The following is a 13523-nucleotide window of genomic DNA, read 5'->3' as shown; positions in this document are numbered from 1 at the left end:
CGTCTTTGTGGCAGTACCTGGCAGGAGAGTGAACCGGGTCTGCCATACTAAACATACAAAGAAAAGCCAGGGGAAGGGCATCATGCCTCCTGTTGTTGTGAACTGTGAAAGCTACAGAAAAGGCATGGGGAAGGGAGACATTCCCCCCTAGGTTTGTGAAAATACTGAGAGCAAGACACCTGGAAAAGTGAGGCATTTGCCGGGATCCCAATAGCGAAGAGACAACAATGGGGAATAAGGAATGTTGATGGTTGAACTGGAACTTTGCTACGTTTTTAACATTTCAACCTGGAACTTTGTTTTGTGCCTTAGAAATGGCTTGAGGCCTGGGGAAGGGAGTCATTCCCTCAGGTAAAGATCCCACACAAGATCGGTAGTCCAGAAAAGGAGACACATTCTTCTGGACCAAGAATATCTACTTCATTAGTTTAAGTGTAAGGGACAGAGACACAGGACAGTGGACACTTGATTTACAGGGACAGCCTGACTGAATCCTTTACTACTTTAGTTGAGGCAGGGAGACCCTTCTTAGAGTTAGGGAGAGGTAGGTTTTCTCTTCATTTCTGGTATAAAGAAAGTTTATGCCAACAGCCATGCCGCCTGTTTGTCAGTTTCCTCCTTCTAGACCCTTACAGGTGGCATACAAACTATCAGTAGATCTGTGTACTGGGACTGCAGGCCACCAGGTGCATCTTTGGGCTCAAGATGGGTCTCTGGCCAGGCTTGAAGCCCCTTGATTACCAGTGGCCTGTGGTGTGACTGGTGGAGAAGGGAGCATGCACTGTGCGTCCGGTGGGCAATTTGGGGGTTTAGGACGGGGGCAGGGTTTGGTCTAAGGCTGCCTTGACACTTGCCTGTTTTGCCATGGTCTGAGTGTTCCGGCAAACTCCTGGAAAAGCTGGCACTTAATCTTAATCCCAGCTTAATCTTCACACTGTGTCTGTTGGTTGTCTTCATGAACATCTGGCTTCAGAGCTGCCAGAAGCACGGAAACTGCTCTCCGGAACATCTGAAGACCTGCTCTCCAACCTTGATTCAAACACCCCCTGTGTCCTCATCTTAAATGATCTCTCTTCTGTCTTTGACACAGTCAACCATGCCATCCTGCTCAACCATCTGTGATAACTGGGGTATCACCGATCAGGCACTGGCTTGGCTGACTTCTTTCCTCTCTGACCAACCCTCCCAGGTCCAACTTGGGTCCTTCCTCTCCTAAATCACTACCTGTGGTGTTCCCCAGGGGTCTAACCTCTCTCCCTGGCTGTTCAACCAATACCTGGCACTTCTTGCCCACCGCATTGCCACTCTCTGCCCCAACTTTCAGTGCTATACGGAGACTCGGCTCATTTTCAGGCTCCCTTCATCCACCTCTTCTCTCACCTCTGACTGTCTGCTATCCAGGAGTGGTGCGCCGCCAATGATCTCTGCCTTAAATCCAGTAAGACTGAGATTCTCCTCATTGGCACACCCGCTCCCTCCTTTCGTGTCACTCTCTGGACAGCCTCTATTGGCCCTCTTCCTGCTCCCACCTGTGAAGCTAAACACCTTGGGTTCATCTTTGACTCCACACTCTCCTTCTCACCCCACATCTCTGAAACCTCAAAGAAGTCACACTACCAGCTGCAACTCCTCACAGGTATTTTTCCTTTCCTCTCCTTCCCCCAGAAGCTCACTGTCTCCAGAGCTCTGTTTCTCTCTAGGCTGGACTACTGCAATAGCCTTTTTCTAAATCTGCCTGCCCTTACTCTCTGCTGTCTGCAACTCATTCAAAACAGGACTGCAAGACTTGTCCTTGGCATCACCCCATCTCTCCAGGTCTGAAATCTCTGCACTGGCTCGCAGTGGCTGCGAGGATCAAGTTCAAATCCCTCTGCATTGTCCACAAGGCCTTCTGGGGCCTCAATACCTCCAACTCTGTATTCCTAAATATCTTCTTTCTGGTGCTCATTGCTCATCCGCCTCCAACTCCCTCAGGGTCAGTCGCTTCTCCAAGCAACGAGCTGGAGGCAGATCCCTTTCTTCGGCTGGAGCCTCCCTCAGGAACAGCCTCCCTGTCACGCTGAAAATTGAGGAGAACCATCTCCGGTTCTGGAAGTACCTCAAGACCTTCCTCTTTGCTTCAGCTTTCTCTCCTCCTCTCCCCTGCTGAACTCCTGGCTGAAACAAACTGCACTGGTCACCTGGCCACCCCCCGTTCTCGGCCCAGGTCCCTGCCCCGCCAGTTGCTCACCTGCACTGCCCCCTGGCAACCTTTGCATTCTGGGGCTGTTTCTGTATCCTTACAGCCCCCTACCAGTACTTGACACCTGATGTTTGCACTTACCCTTGCATCTGCCACCAGCTTGCTGCACTTCTTACTTATTGTTATTTATTGTTTTTATTTATACTGTTTATCCTATGTACTGCACTTCCCCTCCCCCTTTCCCTTGCACCTCCGCCCAGCTCTCCTCCCCTGCACTTGAGCAATCTCAATGTCACCTGGCCAAGTAAGATCGTTGACTGTCTTCCCTCCGTTCCCCTCCCTTGCCTTGTCGCGCCTTGAAACCCTTGTGTATAGGTACTTTATAAATGCCATATCATATCATGGCTATTTACAGGGAAAAATGATTACTGGTCATGGTCAGACACTGCACAGGTTTCTACAAGTACATTTCATGTGGGTTTGGTGGACCCGGGGCATGGTTGACTGTCACAGCCCTGGCAAAGTGCCCTCTGTGCATGGCCACATGCCATACCAAGGGTTCAGAATAATGTTTAAGTGGGCCCCTGGGAAAGGCCGAGGGCTGTGTCAAATGGGCACTGTCAGTATGATCGTATATATTGTTAAGCAATAAACTAGTAAACAGGTTGGTTAAAGGGACTAGTTAAGTTTTCATTGAAAAACATTGATATTCAGAGAAAAAAAACAGTTTGGAGGCTCTTACGATTTCAAAACACAACAAACCCCCCCACATTTCACCAGCATGTCTAAAAGCAGTCATAACACTGCCAACCATTGTAAATGAAATGTTACTTAACCAACACTATGTATTGCTCATAACACCCCCCCTCCCCAAGATATGTAAACCCAAGACTTGCACAAGCCCACACTTCTTACAGGACTTACTTCCCTAAATTGGTTATGGCCATCTTAAATTTGATATGATGGGTGTTGTTCTATTTGTGTTGCAATCATAACATCCTGTTTAGATGGATTTCCAAAACCAACCCTGTGGGGTAGATTTTGGCTGGCCATCCCATTAGTGTCCGAGGACTACTCAAACCCAATCAAGGCAATGTGGCAGAGCGGCAATGCTTAGTCTCAGGAGGGCTGCGAGTGGTACAGTGCTACAAAGAGTCCATAAAGAACAGCACCAATAAATAATTCCAGTTAGACAGCCAAGTACAAAAATATACAATTATTTATTAGGCCTTTGAAATACAAACTAAGCAAGTACAACTTATAGTCAAATGTTTCCACACACTTACTCTAAAACAGATATATACATTCATCATTAGAAGAAAGCATATACTTCAATAACCAGTGCAAGACAAATAGGTACTTCTGCATGAACTGTAGTCCACACTTAGACTAGCTCCCCCACCTATTAAGGATTTCAACCCTAGGATTGTTTGGGCCCTTGTGCCCTAAAGCCACCAGTTCCAAACTTATACTTCACAAGTAGGTTTTTTAAGAAATTGGAAAATGCCAGTGGTTATGATCACAAAGTCAAAGGTGTAAGTAAAGTTCAGGAAAGTAGACCTAATCCCAGTCACTAGGAGAGGCCTAGGAAGGGATCTTTGAGCAGGCCTCCACTGACTGAAGTCAGGAAAGTAGCTTAGGGCCAGGATTTACGTCCATGTCCTACTAAGGAAAACAGCAGGGCAATAACAAGTATGCTAACATAGCCTCTTGACTCCGAATTCTCCAGCGACCACTGCTGAGATTCCAAATCCGTTGGTGACAGCCTTCTGTGTTTGATCGGGTTGAATAAGGCCGAGGGGACGCGGGCACAGAGGTCACTTTCTGTTGCAGGATTTAGTTTGTCAGGCCCAGTGCTTAGGAATTGGTTTCAGCCACCTTCCAGCTTTACACCCACATGAAGAAAAGATTAGGAGTTCTGCGGATCAGGTGGCCTCAGGAAACCTCTAGATAAGAAGACTGATTACAAAAGGAGTCACCCCGATCAAGCAGCACTAGGGGATCTTCCAGTGATGAACAAAGGAGTAGGTCCTGCATAACTTCGCTGGATACAGGGGTCTCATAAAAGTTGAAGAAGGTGATGTGTGCAAAATTCATGAAGAGTCTCAGTACTGATAGTCTTATGGACTAACACATTAGAATGAGCAAAAAGACAAGGGAAATAAAGCAGAAGGATTTTACTCGCCTCCAAAAAGTCTTGTCAGGCGTCCAAGCAAAGCAAAAAGAAAGGTTAGCCCATAGATTTCTGTGGGAGAAATGTAGCAAAAAAATCCAAATCTGTCTTAAAATCCCCTTAAGCATTCACAGAGCTTTTTTTTTTTTTAATGATACACTAACATATCAACAGTCTCTATGGGGGAATGACTAACTCCTGGGTATTTTTATACCACATAAAACCTCTACATGAAAATATAGATCCATTGGGTCAAGTGCTGGCCTGACAAATGAAAGTGTAGAAGGTAATAAAAGCAACAAAGAACATATTTAAATATTAAATTAAAAGAGACAATCTGAGCGTCTATAGTTCTAGCAATACTTATATACTGAATAAATAATCAACATACAGCAGCTAATCCAACTGTTTGTCAAACTGCAGCTGCAACCACTAAACATCTTCCTGTTGCCCAATTAATCAATTTTCAGCAAAATATTCCAGAATATAGCTGCGCCTAGATACCTTTATTAGGTGATTGAGGCATGCTACAAACCTCAATACCATAATATACCACATGTAAAAAAACACACAGGACTACCACAGAGGCTGAAATAATGACCACTGAAATCCTAATTATTCAATCTCACAAATAATAAAGCAGGGCGAGCCAGCAAACCACTAACATTCTAGCAAGAATTTGGCTCTACTGTTATCCCCTTCATTACGGTTTAGCAAATACTGATCTAATCACCTTAACGTCATAGTCTGAAGAAATGTAGGTCTTCTTGCACACAAAGAAATAATTGAAAAACATACTCCAAAACTCAGCTTCATACTGTCCGATTTCATAACACAATGACTGCAACATCTACACAAAGCTACTAGGTCAAAGTAGTAATATTATAACTCCTCCGTACAGCATGGTTTTATATTTGGCATTGGGTCAGCATAAGAGTGTACTGCATGTAGCAGACATTATGCGATTGAATTGGTAATGTTTCTATCCCCTGAAAAGGAATTGGATTGTCTCATCAGCATTATTTGCGGCACTTCCACAAACAAATAAGATTCTGACTACTTTTATTAATGATACAAAGGCATTGTATGCTCAACCCGCATCTGGGACAAGCTTCCAGATGGATTCTTAAAGTTGATGAATTGACTGAATTTGACAAAATAGGACTTTCAGGTTGGGCACTACTGGTGCCAAACTCTCCATATTTACACATGGCCAACAATCCTAGTAATTACTTTTGAATGTTTTTTTTTAAAGTCTCCAAGTTAGGATCTGCACATTATTACATAAAGACTAGACACAGTAATAAAATCATTTTACTCTGCCTATTATTAACGCAATAGGGTGCCAAACGCTATCTGGCACTGTATTACGCTTTCAAAAGTACCCGCTAGCAATATGGAACATTTTTAAGTATTCTTTGGGAAATTATAATACAATATAAAACCGTGATTTCACCATCTCTGAACATGCTGTTAATTCAACAATACTTAATTTGACCTAAATACCTATTATAGTTTTGAAAGCTTTGTGTGTTCAAATTAGTGTTGTCACTTTGTTGCATTGAGAATAGACCTAAAACAGACTTCCGTCAACTGCGATGGACAGAGGTACTTTTACTTTGTCATGTCTTAGTGCAATAGTGTGCTAAGGAGAACTTGAATATTTGGTGGAGTGGAGATTGCCGAAACACAAGGCTCACTTTTGTCAGTCACTTTCTTTTATAGATCATATGCAAACTAGACCCCCTTACAAAGAGAACCTTAAAGCTCACCTCTCCATGATCGTTAATGTTTTGCTGACTTGGAAACAGGCCAGATTCAGATAAGTATGTCCGTAGCTTTCACTGAGGATCTGATGGAGCCATTTTTGGTTGGCGTTCCTCTTTGAACCTCTGCTAAGCGGACATGGTGTTTCAAGAATAATTGCAGCCCTTGAATTTGCTGGAACCCATCTCTCCATCCCCAACTATTACTCCCTGAGCAGCAGAAAACAAACTACAAATATGGCTGCTAAGAGATTGATTGGCCTCCTAAAATGTTGCCTTAACAGCCAATGGCTCCTTACGCAAAAAGTTAGTCTGGGACAGTGTGGGCAGTGTTAACGGAACCTTAGAGAAATGTACAATTATCAGGAGGCACTAACATCTTAACCTGCTCCTTTTCAAAATCAGTCAAAACACCCAATACCAATTTGATTACTTTTGAGTGTTTCGCATATCTAAGCTTTACTAGAACAGACAATATTGCCATTGGTACACCCGACCCCAGATCTACAATTTTATAAGTAGCAAGATCTACAGCAGACAAACCCAGGATACAAACTTCAGAAAACGATCATACTCCCCTCACTATATTCTAATGGGTCATGAAAGCAACGCGTGTTAATTGAGAGTACTCGACAGGTAGACTTAATATTTTAGACCAATTTGAAAACACTGCTATAATAGATTACTAAGGTTACTGAAAGGATGACAGAATCCACCATTATCTAGTTATAGCAAATTGCATAAAAATGACAGTATAACTAGAATTCTAACATGTAATCGGAAATATATATGTATCAACATTATTTTTTCAAAACCTCTGGCGGGGGCATAAGGCAGGTTCTTTGGAAAGGTCAATAAGTGAGATAAACGCTCCATGTGGACTTGTACTTCAAGACTTTCAACTTCACTAATGGGAAAATTAGGAAATTAACTGTTGGCCCATGATTAATGTCAAAGAAAGAAAATATGAATCTGGTTACATTTAACTTTCAAACCTATCCCTGACATTGGTTAGAACAATTTAAAAAAAGGAAACTTACCAACAAGGATTTTAATTAATTTGGCAAATTCTAGGATGGTGTGTTCTTCGGGGTTCCCCTTAGGAAGAGAAATAGATTTGTTATATAGTCACTAAAAATATAAAAATGCCAATTTTATACAATGGTCACAAATGAATATGCTAAAATAAACCAGACTGATTCTTGCACCTCATGCATGATGAATGCAGATCATTTAAGAAGCTTTTTTTCCAGTTACACATTTGATATTCTACAGTGACAGAGTGATTCCTACTGTAATGCAAACACTGAATTATAGGATAAAGTTATTAACTTAGTCCCATCATCGCAGTTACATCACAAATTCAGAGGCAGACCAAATTAACTTTGTCTTGTGGCAATACAAGAACATCATTTATTTATGCTTATAAAACACATATCACAGACCCGAGGGCATAATAGAGCTAACAAGACGTACAACATACAATCATAACACGTGAAACTGTGCCTATAAAATGAGAGGGGCCTTCACCCGACCAGGGCCAGAGAGCAGAACTCACACTAAACTGGGATTCATCCAAACAGCCTGGTTTTCAAGTCTTTTTTAAATGTAGAGAAAGATTGGCATAGCCTTAGATCGAAAAGCAGCGAATTCCAACTCTTAGGGGCGGCATAGGCGAATGACCCCTGGTTGACCACTACTAGTTTGGACCACGGTGCACTGAGTAACCCTGCATTATTAGATCTTAATGTCCTTCAAGCCAGCAACCAGGTAAGTCGATTTGATAGGTACGCTGGGCTTAGACCATATAGACTTGTGTGTAATACACAATAGGCGGAATGTCACTTTACTGGCTATAGGTAGCCAGTGAAGTGCTGTCCTGGCATCTGTGACATGTTCCTTCTTCAGACCTGTTGCTGTTCTGACTGCATTGTTGTGAATCACCTGGAGGGGCATGATTTCTCCTTTCCCTGTGCTCTGCAGCAGACTGGCCCCGTAGTCCAATTTGGCACCAATAGTTGCCCTAGTAATGGATGCACAATTACCCTGTGAAAGAAAGGGTCTCAGATGAGCAAGCAGTTTGAGGTAATAGGAGGTGGGTGAAACCAGAAAGCTCAAATGAGCCTTCATGTTCAGCTCCTGATCAATCACCATCGCTAATGTCACTTTCGAGAGGGGGGGGGTTATGGTACATCCTGCAATTAACACCTCCCTGTAGTCTGGTGGTAGTTTCCGCCGCATGCGGGCAGCTGTCCCTATCATTACTTCTTTCTTTGCATCATTAAGCGCAAGATTGTTTTCTAACATCCAGGACTGAATCGGAGCATAGACTAGACCCTATTGATGGACTCGGTGTCCCTGCTGTAGTCCCCTGACAATGGGTTGAGACACAGTATCATCTGCATAGTTGGTATAGAGTACCCCATTAGAGTCCAGGAGTTCAAACAGCGGGAGTGTGAATAGACTAAATAGGATTGGGGACAGGCAAGATCCCTGCAGCACTCTGCAGTGCACCTGAAAGTCGTCTGCCCTGCAGTCATCTGCAAAGACCCTTGCAGTTCGTTCAGAGAAAAGGGATTCTACCAGTTTGGCCGCTGTTGCGGAGAAGCTGGCCAATTGCAGAAGTCTGGTGACCAGCAGGGCATGATCAACCAGGTCGAATGCCGCAGAGAGGTCAATCAACATGAGGAGGGCGGTGGATTCTTTATTCACAATGTCCAGCATGTTGGCCTTGAGATCCGTTAGAGCAAGCTCTGTACTATGAGCCCTGCAAAAGCCAGACTGCCTCTGCCCTAGGATCTGTAGTTTTTCTACGTAATCCTGCACCTGAATATTAGACACCCGATTTAAAATTTTGAGCAAGAAAATACAGTATGAAATGGGTCTACAGTTTGTTGAGACATCTGGATCAAGAGATGGCTTTTTCAGTAATGGGCAAATACAGGTTTCCTTTAGTCAAGATGGTACTGAGCATTCCTTAAGAGGAATTAACCAATTTTGTAAGCATATGAGTCAATTGAGTAGCACACACCTTGGCCACTTTAGAGGGTATATCTCCTTTACATGGTGTAGGTTTGAGACGATTCAGCACAGTAGACAAATCACTCTCCGAAATCAGGGCGAAAGTGAGGAGCAGATTTTTTTTTTTACTTTGTGGGGGAAAATGTGCCTGAGATTTGCTTGCCGGTAGATTCTTTAGTGCTAATATCAGCCTGAATTTTTTTTTACCATCATTTAAGGCGTCCTGAATGGACGTGCACCATTCATTTGTCTTTAACTGTAGTAGAAATCTGTGGGCACAGAGTCTCAAATTCCTTAAGAATTTTAAACACTATCTGATTTAGCCTGTACTATCCTTTGATTATATTCCTCTTTCTTTGCTTTAATGATCGCTGCTTTGTGCTCCTTAGCTGCCTTTGCGTATGCATCCTTATTGGTTTCAGAAGATGAGGCTTTCCACACTGCAAAGGCATTGTGTTTTGCTATTTTGAGTGTTTGAATTTCGCTGGAGTACCAGCTTTTTGCGTCTCTCTTCATTCTACAGCATGTCTTTTCTGGGGCAAGTTTGTTGACTGCCAAATTGAATCTGCAATTTTTTGTGCCGTGTCCAGTTTAGGCAACTCTCAACAGGCTTTCGAGGAGAGGTGCCAGCGCCTCCAGTGTAAGGCGGCAAGTGTTTCTAGATGTAGAGAGCACTTTTTTAGCTTCAATCTTCCTGCTCTGAGAGCCAGCTTTTACCTGAAAGTGTATGAACGTGTGGTCTAACCATAGGCATGGTATCACCTCCCCCACCTTAATGTCTATATTATGACTCGACACCCAGTCAGGATCCTACCTCTTACATGTGCTCCCATCAGAACATTCTGTTGGAAGCCTAAATTAGACAAGGTGATCATGGTAATTGAGGCCATTGTGTCGTTATCATCCTGCAGGCCCAGGTTAACATCTCCTAAAAGGATGGCTTTGGTGCTGGGCTTGAGGCGTGGAGCTATTATGTCCCCCAGCTGGATTGGATAATATCGCATGTGCATGGGCGGTCGGCAGACAAGGATGATGTCAAAGGTTGTGTTGGGGTCCAGCAGGACTTTAGCATACAAAGTATCACAGCCCGCTTGGTTATTTAACTGTACCACATGGGTCTGGAGGGTGGAACACTATCAGGGCAGCCCCCGGCAGGGATAGCCAATGCTAGAGCTGGATCTGCTGCTTCATATAGCCAGGTCTCAGTTATTGTACAGATGTCAATGTTCTTCTCTACTAGATAGTCAGCAATTTAAACGGCATGGCAGATCAGTGATCTGGTGTTAATTAGTAGGCACAACAGCGGTTTATTCATACTTCACCCAGTTCAGGAGGGCCCAAGCCCCGGGTTCCTTACTGAAGACAATTTACCACATTACCCGAGACAGAGCGTACAGAAATCAGTGGCCGGCAGACCATCAGGGCACCTGATGTGTCCCGGACACAACCAGGCATTAACCGGCCTCGGCAGAACGCGCCGGCACGGACGCGCTGCCAGTGGGAAATTAAAACCCTGGGGAGAAGGGAATTGTAGTTCCTGTAAACTACGTTTATCACGTGAACCTGAAAACAGAACGTCCCTCTTTCTCTAATACACAGAAAAGCAGTTCTAAGCCCCACCAGGGTGTGCTGCTTCTGCCATGTTGTCAAGCACACACATTGGTCCAAATATCTTTATAGTGAAATAGACAGGGTGATGCGCTATTCACAATCAACTAGCTCGCTCCAGTAGGTCACATGCAGCAGTTGCAGCTGTCTAAACACACACTCATACACAGGGTGGGACACTGCAGTCTCTTCTCATACCAGCATTAATCCACCTCTGCAGAACGCATTGGCGCTGACGTATCACTATGGCAAGTGCGCAGCCACCTACATTAGAAATGCATGTTCCAAATGCCACAGAAGCAGAGAGTCCACAATTGAATCAAGATGCCTAGGACAACATGGAAGAGAATGCCACATTACTTACGTTTTGTAATGATCTGATTGATTGCTCCCATATTCCTGCCAAAGAGCCCAGGCAGTGATTCTTGGTAAACAAGTAGAGATGACCAAGTGGCAGTTTGAGAGATCTCCAACAAGCGAACATTCAGCCGCAAGCCACAAGTGGCAGCTCAAGTGGTAGTTGAAAGAGCCTGGATGCCTTCAGAAATCACTGTTTTCCAGCACATATCAAGTATTAATGTGCACAACAATATGAGCGACGACTTGTCTGGTAACAGCATTTCCCTTCAAAGGTGTATGTCACAGATAACTTCAATAACTCAAAGACCCAATTGTACCTTTTAGGCAATGCATGATCAATCTAACAATTCTTGCCTGTTGAACGATCAAAGGAAGGGCAGATTAAGGGGACCCCCCCAGGTCTCAAACCCTTGTCCTTCCCCGTGGGTTCCCTCCACCGTAGCCTAGGTAACCCCACAAAGATTTAATGAAAAAAAAAGTATAGAAAGGTAACCCCCTAATCGCTAGTGCTAACCTTGTCTTCCAGTTAGGGCCTAAAGGATGTAGCCTTCGCTACCTTACTCCCTCTGGGACTGCCCAAGCGTTCTCTTCTGACAGTTTCCCTAGTTTGCTTTTAATGATATAAGAGTTGTGTTTTACCATCTCACACACTCTCCCTTTCACTCCTTTCCCTCATCTTTCTCCTCTCCCTTCTATTCGCTGTTTCTCCTCCTCCCCTTGATCTTACTATGACCTACACCGCTCTTAGGTCTATCCCACCTCTCTCCCTGCACATCGTCTTCTCCTCCCCTCTACTCCTGCACCCCCTCTCCTTCAGACCTCCACACTCATTCCTCTCCTACCCTCCTAACCATCCTTACTATGCCTACTTCCCCTTCTCCTACCACCCTCTTATTCCTCACTCACACTTGCCCAGTCTTACTGCCCGCTATCTAAACTCAACCCTTCTGTTACACTCTCCTATATCCACATACCATTCTCTCCTGGCACAGACTCCACAATCAATACAATCTTTATCTTGGTACCTCTCTCTCACACAATACCTTAACTGTATTTTCATCCTACCTTCTCTCAACCTCCTCAGCATGCTGCTCCACCTTCCCCTCTCCACTGGCTGGTCTCAGTTCACCTTCTCTCCTTCAGACCTCACCCGATCAGCGTTCTGAGTGCAGCGCTTTTATTATGCCCCTGTCCCTCTGCGTACTGCAGACTCCTCCCCCTTCGCATTTGTCCCTCAGGTCACCTGTTATATTCAGCCAATCTTCCCCAGCGTTTCTGCTGGGGCTCAACTTTCAATGAGCAAAGTTTTAAAATATGTGGTTGCCCACTGCCCCTTTTCTATTCGCCAGCGATTCCTCCGGTTTCTTGGCACAGGGCTGCCAGGGCTCGCAGCAGTGGGCTCCCTCTTTGTCCAGTGATGGATGCCTCTTTGCTGGGCGTATTTATGGTTGTAGTTTGAGCAAGACGTGCACCTGTCATCCTCCCATTTGGTGGAGTGTGCTGCTGACAGTGGTTTATGGATGCCAGAGTTCTCAAATTAATGGAAGACTGCAGGCCAGAAAAAGGCCTCTGGACAATTATTCGTCTGAGCAAGATGAAACACAAATTTTCAAAAGAAAGGAGGGGAACCTCAGCGTGGAAAAGCAAGAAGATATCCCTGGGAAGTAAAGACACCAGGTCTGATGATGATTTGATTAATCAGTTGTTCAGTGATGCAAAGGTGTGGATAGTTTTTGTCCTAGGCTGGGCGGCCAAAACTGCTATAACTTACATGGAGACCAAAGGGGCCAACACTCAGCTGAAAAGCAGTGAAGTAAACTGTTAAGTTTACTCTACGAATGAACTGCTCTTCAACTTTTCCTTTCACAGGAATTCCTTCAGCAGAAAAATGCTAACAATATGCCAGAATGCACCTCCTTTGCAAAGAGGATTTTTGACAATTCATCAGCTTCAGAGTTGAAACCAACTTACTGGCACTTTTGCAGAGAAGGTACACAGGTAGAAGAGCACATGATAAATATGAATATAAAGTTTACTTTAAAATTAAGGTACTACAAATGCAGATTGCCATAGATTTAAAAATGCCACTTTAATGAGCTAAAATTATCCGAAGATCTAATTCATAGTATTTACATTTGACATTTAAAACATTAAGGAACAATCATAATTCAGGTAGGCAACTGGATAAAGGAATTCGTTTTCTTAACATGAGACAAAAAAGGGAGCATTTTAAAAAGAGGTGTGAATAGTGGAACTTCAAAAAAGTTACAAAACAGTGGGTATGCCCAGGTGTAGATGTGGACATAATGGTAGGCAATTTGGGAGTACGAGGGGGTTCCCCATCAGTAAAGCGCTCTGCACATTTTAACATTTCCACATTGTGGCCAAATATTTAACATTTTTCAAAACTAAA

General features: G+C 44.0%; 1 protein-coding gene across 3 annotated transcripts in view; it reads right to left on the bottom strand.

Moving 5' to 3' along the window:
• Positions 1–13523, bottom strand: part of UXS1 (UDP-glucuronate decarboxylase 1) — a 474798-nt gene that overhangs the window by 83065 nt on the left and 378210 nt on the right. For all 3 annotated transcript variants that reach the window (XM_069636899.1, XM_069636898.1, XM_069636900.1), the window contains exon 13: positions 7162–7219. In XM_069636899.1, coding sequence (XP_069493000.1) covers positions 7162–7219 — 58 coding nt within the window. The remainder of the gene's footprint in view (positions 1–7161; positions 7220–13523) is intronic.

The sequence above is a fragment of the Ambystoma mexicanum genome, chromosome 7p (assembly GCF_040938575.1).
Source record: "Ambystoma mexicanum isolate Mex_15411 chromosome 7p, UKY_AmexF1_1, whole genome shotgun sequence".
In the NCBI taxonomy this organism is placed as follows: domain Eukaryota; kingdom Metazoa; phylum Chordata; class Amphibia; order Caudata; family Ambystomatidae; genus Ambystoma; species Ambystoma mexicanum.
Note: the sequence above shows the minus strand (reverse complement) of the source record. Positions and strands in the feature narration are given on the sequence as shown.